This window comes from Athene cunicularia (assembly GCF_003259725.1).
Source record: "Athene cunicularia isolate RWA chromosome 15 unlocalized genomic scaffold, athCun1 chr15_part1, whole genome shotgun sequence".
Lineage (NCBI taxonomy): Eukaryota > Metazoa > Chordata > Aves > Strigiformes > Strigidae > Athene > Athene cunicularia.
In genome coordinates, this window is record NW_020799121.1 from 4,679,098 (window position 1) to 4,696,474 (window position 17,377).

The following is a 17,377-nucleotide window of genomic DNA, read 5'->3' on the forward strand; positions in this document are numbered from 1 at the left end:
ATTTTTTCCATTTGGGCCTTTTACTGAATATACCTTGTTTTAAATAAGATCTTTCATTCTTTTGCAGGTGGTCTTCCGCTCCACTTCTGCCATGGTTTATATTTTTATCCAGATGAGCTGTGAAATGTGGGATTTTGATATTTATGGTATGTAGGTAACTGACCTGTCTGATTGTGAATGTGGATGGCAGCAGCTATCCTTTCTGCCGCGGCTAGAAAACTGCCACAACTATTTATTTCTGTCACTACTAGAGAGCTAAAATATCCTGCCTTTGGCCCAGGCAGTGCTCTGAAGTGTGCTGTGATGCCTTCTTAGATCTTTACTTGCAGTGCCACACTTTTCTGTGTCCTGGGTAGTCCATCTAATGTCCCTACTGTAGGCCCTGGGTACCATTATCTCAGGGATGAAATCAAAGGGCCAACTTGACTATGAACCTTGGAAAGGTTTTCTGTGGATATGAACATTTGGTGATGAGCGTAGGTGCAAGCCTGTGTGAGTGCTGAAACCAGAAATGCGTAGAAGTCCTGTGCAAAGAGGACCTTGATGTTTTAGATTTCTCTTGACTTTGGCTTAGTGAGGAAGCAAATACCCTGCCTTAGCCCAGGTAGAATCAGCTAGAAGTATTGAAACTTCAGGCATTAAGAATGAGTCACTTCTCTGTGTCATTGTCCTGGGTTTTTTTCTGGCTTAATTCTTTAGTAAACATCTTACCACTTCCTTTGACCATGTGTTAAGGCATATGTAAGTGGGCAGCTATTCAAAACTGAGCAGGGGATCAGTTGTGCATACTATGCCTAAAAGATAGTACAGATGCTTTCCCAGCATGCTGCGAATGTGTTGGAAAACTGAATTTACAGGTCAGATCCTTTTAACAGTAAGTCTTGTTTACCTCCTCTGAAACAGTCATGCTTTTTAAATCTTTGTCATCTTTGCTTTATTGATACTAGCTTTCATTATGCATACAGCTGCTCTGATTCTAATGAAATTGTCCTAGAATGTCAGGGTTAAATATACCCCATAGTTGAAGTAACTGCTGTTATTTGATGCTTTGGAGATGTTTACTTTGCAGGGGACCTATATTTTGAGAAAGCTGTGAACGGTTTCCTTGCTGACCTTTTCACAAAATGGAAGGTAAGTAGCTGATTGAGTTCATCCTGTTTTGAAAGAACAAGTCAATGCCATCTTAATGAGCCCATTGATGTGCCGGTTTGAGGAAGACCCAGGCTGAGTCAGACAGTGCTAAGATTTACAGGACTATGAGAGGTGGCTCCTGGGTGTCAAAAGAGTCATTACTGCAGGTCTACATTAAATCATATATGTGCTGACTGACCCCGATACTGATCTGTTGTGTTTGCTGTGTTGGTATCATATGATTTGTGTTGAGGCTTTGACTGAACTAAAGTCACTAAATGTGTAATATGGTTGGTTGTGCTTGTGCAGTAATGCACAAGTCTGTTTTACACAATTTTATTTGTTCCAGGACTCAGTTCCAAATATTTCCCTGGTGCAGTGTGTAATCTGTTTAGTGCTGCTATCTTTTAGCATGGAGGGGTTCCAGTTTGTAGTATATGGGCTGATGATAAAACGCAAGGTTCTTGAAAATGAATTGCTTCAAAAATAAAGCCTCACTACCTCTTATGGCTGAACAACCCAGAGCTATCTCCTGTCTCAGTGCATGATCTGGCTCAGAGCCAGGTACAACTGCTGCTAGCAGTCGTGCAGCAGGCTTCCGCTGACAAGAGAACCATATCAGTACTCAAAAAAAGGCATATATAAAATCTGCAACCTAAATTGGAGGAGTAGCTAGACAAGGCAAAAGAGTCAGAAATCCTAAATGTGTATCATCTATGTATAGTACAGCCCGTGATGGTCCCAAATGAAGGAGAGCAGGAGCATGCCCAACAGAGTGGGCTCCTTTTCATTGTGCTTTTTGTCCATTGGAGAGTCGTTAGGAGCCCTACGTGACATGTCTGTGAAATGCCTGGTTTGCTTTGAGTACTACTATAATGTGTCAGACATGGGCCTGAGTGACGCTGGAGCTCCTGGGGCTTTTCAGGCTTTTCCGTTCGAGGGGAATGGCCAGTGCACTCTTCACAGCTTAATTCCATTGCATGCATTAGCACTGTAACTGTTTAGTGAAGTTTTAATTTTTTTATTTCGCTGGAATTGTTAGGGGCATCTCGCTAAGCAGTAACAAATAAGAATATCAAATTGCCATGAGTATGTATAGACAAATTGAGTCAATTTTCTGTATTTTTAAAATAAAAATCTTGTATCTTGGCAACTACAAAGAGATGTTTCTTTAGAGACTAGTGGAGAGTGCTAGTGCTCCTGTTAAATGTGATACAGCCTTAGAAGCACAGAATCTGGACAGGACAGACCATTATGTTATATCATAGAGGCGTATGCAGCACTCATGCAGATATATTAATACAGCAGTCTACCTTTTTCTAGTCACCTTTGGTCCTAGGTGTGAGGGGAAAGAGCATGTTACTATATGTGTATATACAGTTTTCTACTGAATGTGACCCTCAAGGTTTTCTTTTTTTCATCTGTTCTTCCTGGGCAGGAGAAGAATTGCAGCCATGAAGTGACAGTGGTTCTGTTTTCTAGAACATTTTATGAAGCAAAATCTATAGGTATGTAAATTTTGTATTTTCATGTTTCTGTTTTTAAACCTATCTCCTTCTCTCTTGAAAATTGGTCACAGGCTGCCAGTGACTTTTTCCCCTATTTTTTTTATGCCCATGTCCAGAGTATTCCCTACCAAGCACAGAGGATACACAGCCATTCTTATGGAAGTACTGCAGTCAAAGCCTTACATAGAATATAGGGAAAATTTTCCTCATTGTATTCAAGCTGTCATATTGTTTTAAAAGCAATTTTAATAGTGTGTAGGAGATCTGATATTTCTCAAAGTTGGTGTTGGTTTTTTTTTTTTTTTTAATGGAAATAACAGCTCCTTACTAGAAAAGATGAGTCATTTCTGTATGAGAGCATAGGATAATATGTGCTTTTGCTTCTGTTTCAGATGAGTTTCCTGAAACGCATCGTGCATCAATTCGGCAGGATCATGAGGGAAGATTTTATGAAGATTTTTACAAGTATGTCCTCCCCCCACTTTCACCTCTTGTCTCCCAGTATATGTGCAACCCGTGTGCAGAAGATCATGTTATTAACCATAGGACCTTGCAAGGAATTAAGATTGAAAAGTGTCTATGTCTGAAACTGGCAGCAAATTGCTGAGTAGTCCTCACTCCATCTGTGAGTGCTCACCACCCGTAATTGCTGTCAGTCTTCCGCGTGCTTGTGAACATTGTGTTGTCTGCGCTCTACTGGAATTTCCAGTAAACTTAAAAGTTCCATAGTGTTGGGAGTAGTTGTTGCATAAGGCTTGGCTGTTTTTCAGATCTTTACCTTCTTGAGCAGTTGAAGAATAGATGATACCATTGCTGACACAACAAGTGTTCCCAGTTGGGTACTGGACCTCTTTGGCTCATGGTCACAGCAGATGAAGCTGTCAAAGCTGTCATTTAATTCTGAACTTGGACTTGTTAACGATCTTACTGCTTTGCAGAACAGTGATACTGTTTAACATATAATGTTGATCAATCATTTAGAAGCAAGAGATTATTCTGTCTGGGGACGTGTCCAGATTTGTGTGTGCATCTACACCTTAGTGACTGCTACAGGTATTCAGTAGTTCTAATGTGCTGCCTAGCAGAGGGAAGAAACACTCACCTTTGTGCATTCCTTTTTCTATAGTTTGTTCATCCCTTCTCACTTCCTTTTCATAGCCTCTTTTCATGGTGCTCATTAAGTTGTGCTCTTTCTAGAGTTGTAGTTCAAAATGAGAGACGAGAAGAGTGGACCTCATTGCTTGTGACCATTAAAAAGCTTTTCATCCAGTATCCTGTGTTGGTACGACTAGAGCAAGCAGGTACAAGAATCTGCCTTTCCCATGCTTTTACCCTTTTCTCTCTCCTCCTTTTTTTTCCCCCCCTCTTCAACTAGTTTCAGTTGAATTCTGGCATTATACTACTTAGTCTTCCCCTGGCTGGGCTATTTTGCTTGGGTCTTTGTCAGACATACCGATACCAATTTTGCCTGTAATTGTTGGAGTGATAGGATTTACTACTAATACAGAGTGGGGATTTTTTTTTTTGTTTTTTTGTTGTGTTTTTTTTTTAATTTTTATTTTTATTATTATTTTAAAAAGCTAGTTTATACAGAGATAATAATTTTAAATTTTTTTTCCTTATGAACGCTTGTCCAGATGGCTTTCCTCCAGGTTACAATTCTACCTCGGCACAAGGGAACTACCTGGAGGCCATAAATCTTTCATTCAATGGTAAGTTATGAACAATGGATACAGATTTACAGGGGAAGAACCATTAAAGCAACTGCCAATAAATGGCTGTAGACTTCTGTTGCCTGTTCCTTAACACTGGGAAGAGGAGGGGAATATTAGATGGTTAACTTACCATTTTCAGCCTCAGAACAAATTGTCTTGTGTGTCTCTGGAAAATCAGGGGCTCTCAAATAACTGAGTATTGGGTATCTCAGACTTCAGGAACCATTTACAGGGCCTTGTTAGGTTAAAACATTTTCTTCTAGCTGTGTATCTATACGAGATCCTTTTGGAATAGAAGTTGGAATTTTAAATTATGGAAGCATTTCAAAATGTGATTTAGGTGAAGCTGATCCATCTTTTTTAGCAGGAAGATAGATTTGATGGGCTGGAAGGACTCTCCAGAGATCTACTGTTGGTGATTCTATACATCAGATATCGTTCTGTCACCTTAATGGCTGTCTTGTTACTCCCATGGGTGGGAGCATGGGATGTTATTTAAAATTATTAGTAATGGACTTTACCTTGTTGGGGGTAACCAACTTTTGGTTGGTTTGTTGTTTTTTAGGGGGGTTGTTTGGTGATATTATAAAGGAAACACTAAGCATATGAGAAAAAGATTCCTTTTTATGTATCTGGTTCCCATCTTCTCTTCTGCCCTAACTCTTCTCTCTCCTGTAGGTTTATTAACATTTATTGGTTGGATAAGGCTATGTACAAGCCCCTCTCATGCTTGCATGTGCTTTATGAAAACCTGTTTAATACCACTGTTAATAGAGTGTCACCTCCCTTGCTCTGAAAAAAAACCCATCCAGTGTCTTTTTTCTTTTAAAGTATTCCCTAATTCTTTCTCTTAGTGTTTGACAAGCATTACATAAACCGGAACTTTGATCGGACTGGTCAGATGTCAGTGGTTATCACACCTGGTGTGGGTGTATTTGAAGTTGATCGGCTCCTTATGATTCTAACCAAGCAGCGGATGATAGACAATGGTAAGTAACTAGGGATACTGTGCGATCTTTATGAAGGCAAACAGGTATAGCTGGAAAAGCTCTAGCCATTTCTTGATATGAAAAGGTATCTATAACTTGTGTACTCTGGGAAGAGGGGTTACAGCTGGAAGACTTGTGTCTCCACACTTTGTGTTGAAATGGGCAGATTTTTAGAGAATTTACAGGCATTTAATTTCTTTTGTTTGTCATAGAGAAGTTCATCTATCCATGCAGACCTTTCCCCTAAAGGATAATCTTGCATGACTTGTATTAGTTTAGAAGAAACATTTCTTCTATCCCCACTGGCACTGTTGGTTTGTAACCATAGCACGGGACTATTAACTACCATTTTCAGTATAATTACATCTTACAATCTGATATGAATACAGATTGGGCCTTCAGTTCAACTTGATGATCTCTTTTGTCTTGGTGTATCAGTCCTGCTTGGTAGATAGCTGAACCCTGCTGTTCTTTGTTTACAGGGATAGGTGTGGACTTGGTATGCATGGGAGAACAACCACTGCATGCTGTACCACTCTTTAAGGTAATGCATACTTCTTTTCCCTTCTCTCTGCTTCTACTAGAAATGTTAACTCATTTTGTGACTAGCTAGACACAGCTAGTTGCTATGCTGCTGAATTACTCTTACAGCTCCATAATCGCTGTGGACCTGGTGATTCCAGACTGGGTGATGACTACAATATTCCACACTGGATAAACCATAGGTAGGTGAACTCTATCAGCCTTTGCTAAACACTTCTGGTTTGCTTTCCTCTTTATAATCTGTCGAATTCTCTTTCTTCATTCATTGTTAATTTCCTCTGCTCTCCTTGTGAAACAAAGACATATATTACAACTGTTCTTGCAGAACTCTGGGCATTAATGCAACATACCAGAGATGACAGGCAATTTGCAGAGGACCAGGTCTTGATCTTAAGCTCTCTTTCCTCCTAACTTAGTTCTAGCCTTTAGTTATGCTCAAAAGGAAGTCGGGAAGCTAAACAAAAAATACAGTCATTTTAACTGGATTAGTTATTAGTGAAAGAAAATACATTCCAAATGAACAGTTACGGGTAGAGAAGATGTAGATAACGTGGATAGCTGCTGAAACAGTTGCAGGAAGCACTGAGGCTCAGTGTTAGAGTGCTTCACTTCAAGATGTGGTAGGTTTCCGTTCTGCTTTCTGTTAAATATTCTGTGCCATAATTCTCTTCTTTCCCTACACATAGAGATCAGGGCCCAGAATGAAAACTACCTCCTCAGTTCTTGTTCTGCTGTAAGATTATTTATTTTTCTCTTTTAATACCTCATTCTGTCTGCATGCGTTAACTGACCGTCCTGACCAATTCATAGGTTGCTTGTACCCAGTATTTTGAGGTGGCTGGAAGGCATCTCATCTTTGCCATAGATGAAACAGTTGTTTGAAGGCTTATAATAAGACAGAATTTAAAAGATTCAGATAGCAAGAAGCAGATCTTAATGAATAAGGAGGTCTGTAGTTTTCAAGCAGCTGATGTGAGTCATTACTGTCATGTAAATTAGGGAGAGGGTTGTGAAAACTGCACGGTACTGTATAGACAATGAGAGCAGATACCTTTCTGGAGAAGAGGAATTGGACTGGGAAATGCAGGTGTAAGCATGTGAACAAGTGGTCTAGACTAAGGCTGTATGGGAATCAAAGGTTGGGCTTTAGGGAAAGAGTAGCTTCTCTTTATTTAACCATCTGGCAGCATTTTCCATAGGTTGTCTTATGCAGAAAAAAGTATCCCCCTTTTCTCTGTCTAATAGTTAGCTAAAATTCTGGCTGTTTGCTGTAGCTAACCAACTATGTTCAGTTCTTAGAAGACAGCTGAGCCACCCTGTTTTTCCTTTCAGTTTCTACACATCCAAAAGCCAGCTCCTGTGTAACAGCTTCACTCCACGGATCAAGCTGGCAGGAAAAAAAGTAAGTGTCTTTCTGATTTATCTTTTCTTCTTACTAGTTTGTCAGATACCTTTCTCAGCCAAGCATCAGAATCTTTCTATTAAGTGTTCCAGCAGCTGTAACTAAGTTTCTGTGTTAAAGTACAGTGAAGGCAAAGCTGTAATGATTGTTGAAGGGATTGTGAATGAGTTTGTAGGTCTTTCTTTTCTAGGATGAAACTAGGTGAGATATGTTTTAGCTACCATAAAAATCAGAGTTTCTTTCTGTTACAAAGAACTCCATGGAAAGGAAGAAAAGTGTTGACAAAGATGTGTTTTTTACACAAGTCTGTGACCAAGTGTCAGTATTTAATACTTCTGAAGTGGTCTGGCTGCCTCGCTGAGTCAGCAGGATAAGCTTTAAATCTGATGCTTGATCACACTGGGGGATATTTCCTTAGAATATGCTGACTGTCTCCCTTCTCTCTGTCTTTTCTCTTGGTCTCTTTCTTTTTTTATTGGTCACTTCACACTTCCTTTGGACCCTCCAGCCACTGACTGAGAAGGCAAAAAATAACCGAGATGCCTGTGAGTAATTCTGTTCTGGAATGATCTATCCCACTGACACCCAGACTAACAAACAGCTGTAGTAAGACAGTGACACTTCAGCAAAAACACTACTGATGAGATGCAGAAAGGGAGGATTGTTGCAGAAAACTATCAAAACCACATAGTTAGTCGTTATCCAGGAGGTTAATGTGCGTGTGTCAGTTGCCTTCTTGGCAGATAACTGTTGTGGAGGGGGGAGTATCTGTCCTGGCTGCTTGTTACCTGGCCAGAGGAACAGATGGTATCAGGCTGGTGTGTTAGCAGTACTGTTTGTGGGATTAGGACAGGAGGACATTCACTGGCTTGAGATGTTGTCAGTGCTCTGACCACAGAATCACAGTGGGAGAAGCCTGCATTCTTCTAATACCACCTCGTTTCAGGAAGGTGTACATTCTGTAATTAACACTCTCCAGTCTGTCAAAGGTGCTTTAAAATGTGCAGTTCCCTCATGAGGGAACTTGAGGCACCTGTTCATACAAGGATTGATTTGTTGGTTACTTGGATAGATGGGGGTAAGATACTGGAGCCTCAGCAACCCTGAGTCACAGATACCAACCTTGATAATTGAGCTGCTCCATCTGTTCTGCTCATGAGACTTTCGTGTGTGGTTTCTTTCGGAATAGTTAGTTTTCTTAATGGTGAAAGTTGGATATTTCCAACTTGCAGATCTTGAACATTCTTGAAAGAGGTTTCAGTGCTATATTTTTGTTTCAGCATTAGGGGCTCCAAAGGATGCAGAGAATGCCCTGCCTATCCAGGTAGATTATGATGGCTATGATGCCCAGGTGTTCAGACTGCCGGGCCCATCCAGAGCCCAGCGCTGTACCACTTTCAGGTAAGAGACTTATGAGTGTACTAGTTCTAGAGTAGCCATGTTATGGTGTATTTCTTGATGTATAAAATGTTTCGAGAAATACAAGGAGAATTAAGCTCCCCATGCCCACAATTGAACAGAAAGCTTTATCTGTAGCTAGTATTTATGGCTCGTTGTCCAGTATTTTACTTCTGAAATAGTGTGTGGGATCTAGGTAGAGGCATAAACATACTTTTTCCTTACATCTTTAATTTTGTCTGAAGTAGAATGAAGCTAGTCTCCCTTGCTAAGTTCTTAGCAGGTTTTGCAAGCTGGGTAAGAAAGTACTTGTACAGTAGACTTGCACAAGTTGTAGAACTAGCATTAGTTTGATGCACTGCTTCATAACTGGTGCTGAATGTAGAGTGGTGGGGAATCTTCCCTGAAAATTAAGCCTTCCTAAAAGAGAGAAGAAACAGAGAAGTTGAGCATGGATTCTCAATTATTCCATGGCCTTTCATCTGAGAAGGTCTCAGTTCTCAGGTTCTGGCCAAATTAACTGAACAGCCTATAAATTTTAGTGCTTTTTCAGGAATATGGGATTGATGAGCTAGTTTTGAAGTATTTTTTTGTTTTCCTTCTTTCAGTAGTATTGCCTGAATCTGAGGAAGCTGTGCATGCAGACTCACTTATTCATATAAGCAGCTTGTAGAAGTCCATGTTGGAAGATGCCAGTACAGTTTAATGTAGTTAATCATTGCAAGTAGCTTTGCTGGAGCTATGTGTTCCTTGCATTGTAGCTGCAGGTCTGGTATCTTCTAGACCACATCTGTATTACCAGCTTGGTGTGGTGTCTGTAGAATTGCAAAAAGAGTCAAGCATGCTCTTTTTACAGCCATTGTGCTGAAAGCATTTTAGTGTTTTGTTCTGTTGTGTGATGTGCAAAAGGATATAGTACCCACATAGTCAAAAAAATAGTGATAGTTTCCCCATGGTCCTCTTCTTGAGCTTACCTATTGAGTATTGAGTTTCTTACATGACTTGGGCGTGTGCAGGCCCCTGGATAACCCAGAAATTAATCTGGGTAATTTAATTAAGAAAAATAACTGTTTTTCTTATCACTGGATGTGTCTGTTTATTTTCAGCAGGTCTGTGAGGGAGAGAGAAAGTCGTACCAGAAAGAGCTCTAGTTCCTATGACGTCTCCTGCAGCCCCTCTCTGCAGAGCCGCACGCTGCCCCCAGAGGAGGTGAGGAGCCAGGCTTCTGATGACAGCTCACTGGGCAAGATCTCCAACATCCTGATGATCCCACGGCCTCACCTGCACCAGTGTGAAGTCAGCAGCTCTTTGGGCTATACCAGCACCAGAGGTCAGCCGAAGGCAGATGGGAAAGTACTTTAGGTGTGAGAGGGGAGAGAGGAGATGGAAGTTTGTGTTGGCCTCTGTGAGGCCAGCACAGGGGAGGTGGTGCTTGCATTAGCTTTCCTGGTGCACCTTTTCTGCAGCTCCATCTATGGCTGGGTGTGCATTCTCCCTTTATCTGTGTCCCATTCCATTGCTTTTTTTTATTGGCTTGTCCTAAATTGAAGTGTCCTGACACTGATTTGCTCTTTTCCCTTGTCTATTGTCATCTTTAATATTTGACTATTCTCCTGTGTCTTCCTGCAAATGTGGACATACACAAGTAACTTCTTATTATCCAGGTCACCTATAATCTGTCAAATGAGAACTGGCCGTAGTAGTGAGCCCTGGGGGGTCCCTGCTTATAACTTCTCTCTATGGAGACTTGTCATTAAGAGTCACTTTCTGGATCTTTCCTTCTGACAGTGTACTGCTGAGCTATCTTGGTCTGTTAGTAGTACTGGCAGTATCCTTTTTTCCTTCCAATTTAATTTTGTTCTCAGACAGTATATGGTATCTTTCACAAACTGAACTCATTTCTGGGTAAATTGTATTCCTCATACAATTGCTTGATCTGTAAAATTCTGTCCTTGAAGGCTCTATGGTTTTGTTTTTTTTTTCATGTCATTCTGTGTGACATCTGATACCATATTTATCCTGTTAGAGGAATTGGATTTACTGGTGTGGAACTGCTGTCACACAGTGTACTTCACATTAAGTTTACCTTTCATGTTTTCCCCTGCTGTCTGTTAATATACACTGGGGTTTTCTGGTATTTCTATTATTCCGTTATTAGAAGGATAGTCTTTTGACCCAGCTGAAGGTGTGCAACTGGATGGGGATGTGAGTGGAATAGGACTGGCAGGGAGAGAAGAGTCAGAAAAATTGTCCTTTTTCACATGTTCTAGTTGGGAGTGTAAAGTGGTAAATGAGACCCTTCCTCCTCTTTCAGATTTGTTGAACAGAGTAATTGCTACTCAGTCATCTGGTTTATTTCTCTCTCCAATTTCTAAATAACTGCACTTCTGTCCTACATTGAATAGCAATGGCTAACTGCTAGCTTGCTGAGATTGTGTCCCCTGTCTTCTGGAAGTAATCCCTTATTTCAGTGGTCAAATCTGTTAACAACAAAGGCATGTGTTGCTCAGTTGTAGCTTCTGCAATGTCTTTGGTACTTGTCCTGAAGTTTCTGGTGTGTCAGTCTCTGGATTTCCCAGGAATTCTCAAAGTTCTGATTAATTTTTCATAGTTGACTTAGCAAGTGGTTTCTTTATAACTTCATTTAGTATGAAGTGACACAGAATACGGCAATGCCATAATGGCAGATGAAATAGTATTCTTTCTTGTCTGGATTCTTGCTTATGTTGTAACTTGCAGACTGGATTGAAATGACTTTCAGCTTCTCTCTCTGCCTACTCCTCAGCTCTCCATATTCCCACTTACCTTGAAGAATTTTTATATCCCAAGACAGTTAATTCTCTTTTGTTTGGGCTCTGTTGTGTTTTCTAGATGTCCTTGAGAACATGCTGGAGTCTCAGCAACGTGACTCCAGTGCCCCTGGGAGGTTCCATGTTGGCAGTGCAGAGTCCATGCTGCACGTTCGGCCTGGGGGATACACCCCCCAGCGAGCACTGATAAACCCGTTTGCCCCATCCCGCATGCCCATGAAGCTTACATCTAACAGGCGGCGCTGGATGCACACCTTTCCTGTGGGTAAGTGTTTCATAGCATATTAGGTTGCTGTTACTTTTTCCATTGTCCAAGCATTAGCATGACAGAACCAGTGTGAACTGTGGCGTCTTGAAGTACTCTGCGCTGTAACAGAGGCTGAACTAAGTGCATAGCCTTGATAAATCAGAGACCCTCTCTTTGAAAATATTACCATCTGTTGGCAAACTTGCAGCATCAGGTACTGTGGGAGCAGTCTTACAGGAGATGGAGTTTGTTGAAGTGAATCATAACTATAATTAAGGTTGACTTTCAGATGCTGAATTGTTCTGTTTGTTTAGCACCTTGTAAGTAGGCCCTCCAAAATGTTTAAAAGAGTATTCTGCTTCTCCAGAGAATGTTCCAGAGGTTCAAGTCTGAAGATTTCATAAACATGGCTTCTTAATTTCCATTAGTTAGCATTGCCTGTGTTGTTTATAGGAGGGTACGAGCAACTGAGGAATCAGTGCAGCTGTGGTGATAATGATCAAACTGTAACTGTGTAGGTCCATCAGGAGAAGCTATCCAGATCCATCATCAAACCCGTCAGAATATGGCAGAAATGCAGGGCAATGGGCAGCAGGATCTGACACATTCCTCTGCTGAGCTGCTGGAGCTGGCTTACCATGAGGCAACTGGCAGGTGAGGTCCTTAGGATCCGTCTGTGTAGACTTTGCATGAGCATGCCTTCTCCTTAAAATTTTATGTAAGTTACAGCCAGGCAGTTATAGGCTGTGATCTTTAAGTTTAATAATATGTTGTGTCAATGCCTCGTATGTAGTATATACTTTTGTTTCAGATATAAAGCTCTTTTGTCAAGGCTGGAGATGGTTTACCTGCCCTAATTTGGGGTAGGTGGTAGTTTATCACAGAGGGTTTGCAATGCATGACCAGAACAATGCATCATTCATGAATTTGTTCAAAATTGCCTTATAAAAGCCTGTCTCTTTAATTCTTTACTTACTATCCCAATAACTGTCACCTTCATCCCAGAATAGAACATTATTTTAGCACAGGGCATAGCTTTGCCTCACAGTAAGTGTTGAGAGTGCTATCCATTCAGTCCTGCCCTCCCCACGCTGATAACAAGTATGCAAACATCAGGGATGGATTGTGAACGAAAGGACCTGTGTTCATAAACTAGTTTTCTTCTCAAAAGCAGCTTTGGTCAGTGTTGGGAGCTTATATTGATTGTTGGCTCTGAGAAGCAAGAAAGATCCCAGTGTTACTGGATGTAGCATGGTTGCAGGGAGGCTGTTTTTAGAGAGCTAAATTAGATCGTTCACTTCACCTAAGCCATGTTCTCCAGTCTCCAAATACTGTCTTACCTGTTTTTATCTGATTATTCTTGTATTGAAAAGATTCTGTCTGTGTTTTTTCACTCATCATTAAATGTTGTTTACCAAAAACATTTTAGTAGTTTAGGCAACTTCAGAATTGCCACTAAGTTTGTTTCTTTCATCATTAACTTTGGTATCTTTGCTGCTGTGTGTTTCTTTCCTATGGCATGCTTCTAGAAATTCATGTTACATACTGTTTCTGAATGTTCAGGGTGAGTGAGGACACTGATGATATTCTCTGCTTTTTAAATTTTTATAGGATTTTTCCTGCTATCTTCATCAGTCCTTCAGGAAATTGCACTGCCTAATTATTATTTCACGTTCTGTTTTTTTCTTCCTTTTCTATGGAAATTGTTGTTCTATCTTATACTTTGTATTGTCCTTTATAATACTCTTATCTCTTTCTGTGTTGCATAATTTTAATATTACATCATCCTCACCAAATTTGTTCCCTGGTTTGACTTTAAAAAAAAAAAAGAAAAAAGAAAAAAATTTGCCTTTTTATTACTTCACAAGTACTTTCTAGTGTGCTAAATTATCTTGTCATTAATGCCAATCTCTTGTGTCATATTCTTGATAATTCTTTTTCTGGATCTCTCTGTCATCTCTGTGGGTGACATACTCATCCAAAGCAATTTGCTCAGTCTGGAGTGTTGGTTTTATAGACCATGAAATCAGATCTGTAAATAACTAGCTAAGTTTTATTTCTCTCCATGGAGGTGTATGAGTAACTGGTTCTACACTGTCCTGTAAAGACAGTGCACTGGTTATTGCTAGAGGCGAAGAACAAACAGTATGGACAGATATGGAATATTGTTACAACCTTCTCTGTGCTGCTTTTGTGCCTGTTACCATGATGCAAGCATCATTAAGAGCCTGGTTTCACTGCTGGCTCAGCTGAGGCAGCAGCCTGATCACCTGTTATGTGTTGTATCAGCTCTTGATAAAAGCAAGGAATGGCATGAGAGAGAAGTTTGTGTAATACAGGTTGTTTTGTTTTTCTGTAGACATATCAGCTCTCGGCATCCGGGTGACAGTGCCTCTTTCCTGAGCTTCAGTGGAACAGAGGAGTACTCTAATGGGCTGGCTGGCAACAACGGTGCAGGTAACACAGCAGTGATAGAGCATAGAGCTGGGAGAGAAGGCCCTTCCTTATTAACAGGGACAAAGTAGTAGAGCCACAAGTCATGAAAGGTGGGTGGACCAGGCAAGACCAGAAAGAATTAATAATGGAAAAAGTTTTCAAATCTGAGTGATCTGTTAATGCTCTTACTTGGACTTCTTGGTGTGTGGTAGTTTTCTGGTTGGTTTGTTGTTTTTTTTTTTTTGTTTTGTTTAATAGGTCTCTACTTTCTAGGTATTAGAAACTTTACTACAGAAAGATGCTCGTTGTTTACATATGATAAGCTCCCAGGCAGTTGCTTTGTTCTATAACAACAAAGCACTGATGCTCAGATGCAAAAAAATAACTAAATATGCACTGGTGGTGTTCGGAACACTTTTTTTCTGGGTGGGGTTGCCTTAAAGTGTCACCCTTTGGATTAAGTAACTTGTTTGAATATATATATATTTTACGTATACAAGTTGATGGAAAGAATAAAGTTTGATGGTTCTGAAACAAACTGTAAAAAAGCGGGTTTATTGTGTGTGGTAAATTCTGGGATTAGGTGTTTTCTAGCATTTCTTGTCATTATCTAGAAAAGACATTTTCTCCAGATTATAAGCATTTTGAACATGGTGCTGCTTATACTAAATGTTATTCACATGGCCCAAAGTATTTCATCACATTTTTGAGAGAAGACACGTGTCTGTACTTTCAGTTCAAGATTAGCACTCTCTTTCTTACCTTACCCAGACACCTGAATTAGTGGAAATCCTCAACATTTCTTTTGAATCCTGTAAGTGGAACAACGTGACACACTAAGCATTGTGTTGTGTTGTCTGTTTTTTTGCAACCTACCTTCTGATTTTATGGACCTGCTTTTTAGATAGGCACATGGAAAAAAAAAATTTGATCTTTTGGACTATAGCTTCAAGACTTCTGTTCTTTTTTCAAAACCAATTTAAAGGTTTTTTAAGAAATTAAAAATCACCTTACTGAATTACATTTGGACGAAAACAATTGTTTTCCCCTATGCTCATACCTTGAAGAGCCATAAAGAAGTTAGCAGACTTAATTTTCTTGTGTCTCTCTTGTTTTGTGTTCACGTAGATGTATTGAAAGTGATTTTGTTCTGTTTCCTTCTGTGAATTTCATCTGAACACATTTCATTTTCTTGCTTTCCTTTTTTTTTGTCTGCCTTCCAGATAGACTTTGTTCTTGCATTTGCTAAACTGCATTTCAGCTGCTGGATACAATTTGCACAACGTAGATGCAGCAATCCTGGCAATAAGCATGCTTGCATTTTATAAAAGTCTATTGCGTGTGTAGATTGGATATAAATCATGTATGTGGTGGAAGTTAATCTGTCTGTCTTTGTGAAAGTCGTTATGAGCACCTTCCCTGACTAAACGCCCTCAGCCATCTGTAGCTGCCACACTGTGATTTGACTTATATTTCTCCCTTATGGTTTGAGTCACCTATGAAATAAAATAGTGTTGTGGTTTTTTTTTCCAATTTCCCAAAATATGATTTCTCAGTGCATCTGGTTCTCCTCTGCTGCCTACAGCATGTTTTGCTGCAACATGGGCTTCACAGTGAAAAATTACACCATTTATTTACATTGACATTTAGTATGTTGCCTCTATTGTCCAGCAGATGGTAGATGATAGTTCAGAAGGAATAAATCTTGTTGCAATTCCCTAACTAGATGGCAGATGGCATCAGCGGAGTTGGTGAAAGATGAATGCCAATTTGAGCCAGCTCCTCTACTGTTTTGCTGGCATCATGATGGAAGCAGATAACCATCCTTTCTGCTAGTAAATGCTATTCAGAGTAACAGTTATGATGTTGGTATCAATTTCCTCGATAAATCTACATAAGCTACTTTTATAAATATGGCTCCTTTTAAATGTTTGGAGGCTTCCTGAAATTTGTGTTTTGATAAATGCCTTTTAAGGCAGGAGTTTTTCTTGTCTCCTTAGCTGCTTGTTTCCTCTCATGTGCCACAACAGCTGTTTATACAGCAACAGTGGTGAACCAGCTCAGGGTTCAAATTAAAAAATCAAATCCAAATGAAGAGTAACTGAGATTTCTCTTTGCTGTGTGGATTGTTTCACTGAAACTACACAAATATTGATGCAAATACAGCAGACAGATGTGAAATGGGGACTAGGAAGAATTGGTCAGGGGGTACCATAGCATCATGTCGGCTTAGTGTCCACTGAGCTGTAGTTTTAGATTCTCAGTTTTTCAGGTTCATAGGCTGCTTAAATGAATCTATTTGACAGGAAGAAAAATCATAGTGTCTTAAGTCCTAATCAAAACTAAATATAAATTTTCATTAGTCTTAAGTCCTTTATTAGTCTTTATTTTGGTTAGTATAAACTGAATAAACTGAATTTTGCTCAAAAATTTAGTATCTCTTTTACAGCTATCATTTTATCTCCTTTCACAAGGAATAAAAACTTCCTTACTATTCTTTTAGTGAAGTATGGACCAAGGTATATCTTACAGGTTGAAACATAATGGAAGTTGCTGCCTTTTCAGAACGTGGTAGTTTTAAACAATCTGTAATTAATATATTGGACCTATTTAGGGGCACTAAAGGCTTAATTAATATTTTTCAAATTTTTAGCCTGACAGGGGATAAAGAGGTAGCTTGTATTTCCTGAATCAAGAAGATCACCTGTCTTGTTTCCTTCCCACCTCCTGGCAGAGAGATGAAATGTGTACTGGTAGTTTATGCCTAAAAATGTTGAAATTGGAGTAAATCTGTATCACAATTTTCATAAATTATTGAGACTATTTAGAGTCTTAGATAATTAGAATCTTATATATGGGTTCTCCCACCAGGTGAAAGTCTGTTATAATTTCCATTCTTGCTGCTCCTGTGTTCTATTACATTCTTACTCTTAACTTATCCGTTGTTCATAAAATGAGAAACCAATAAAATGATTCTGGTTTGGGGTACTGAATGTATTTAAAAGTACTTAGCAGCTGAGACTTTGAGATTAGCAAGCTAAATGATTACAGGTGACTTTTTTAATTTGCTTTTTTATGGCATCTACTTTTCAAGATGTATTTCACCATTTTGGAGAGGTTGTTTTTGCTTGGTTTTTAGCAACTGAACACTTCTAATGAGACGTTTGAATTTCATCACAGATCTCTTCCCCCCCCCCC

At 39.7% G+C, this 17,377-nt stretch overlaps 1 protein-coding gene across 1 annotated transcript in view; it reads left to right on the top strand.

Annotated features, from left to right (window-relative positions):
* Positions 1-17,377, top strand: part of DEPDC5 (DEP domain containing 5) — a 45,390-nt gene that overhangs the window by 3,723 nt on the left and 24,290 nt on the right. The window contains exons 7-22 of the mRNA XM_026859935.1: positions 68-146; positions 1,070-1,131; positions 2,570-2,639; positions 3,032-3,104; positions 3,837-3,940; positions 4,277-4,351; positions 5,209-5,343; positions 5,826-5,887; positions 5,995-6,068; positions 7,219-7,288; positions 7,797-7,833; positions 8,569-8,689; positions 9,793-10,016; positions 11,558-11,761; positions 12,262-12,397; positions 14,103-14,200. Coding sequence (XP_026715736.1) covers positions 68-146; positions 1,070-1,131; positions 2,570-2,639; positions 3,032-3,104; positions 3,837-3,940; positions 4,277-4,351; positions 5,209-5,343; positions 5,826-5,887; positions 5,995-6,068; positions 7,219-7,288; positions 7,797-7,833; positions 8,569-8,689; positions 9,793-10,016; positions 11,558-11,761; positions 12,262-12,397; positions 14,103-14,200 — 1,624 coding nt within the window. The remainder of the gene's footprint in view (positions 1-67; positions 147-1,069; positions 1,132-2,569; positions 2,640-3,031; positions 3,105-3,836; positions 3,941-4,276; positions 4,352-5,208; positions 5,344-5,825; positions 5,888-5,994; positions 6,069-7,218; positions 7,289-7,796; positions 7,834-8,568; positions 8,690-9,792; positions 10,017-11,557; positions 11,762-12,261; positions 12,398-14,102; positions 14,201-17,377) is intronic.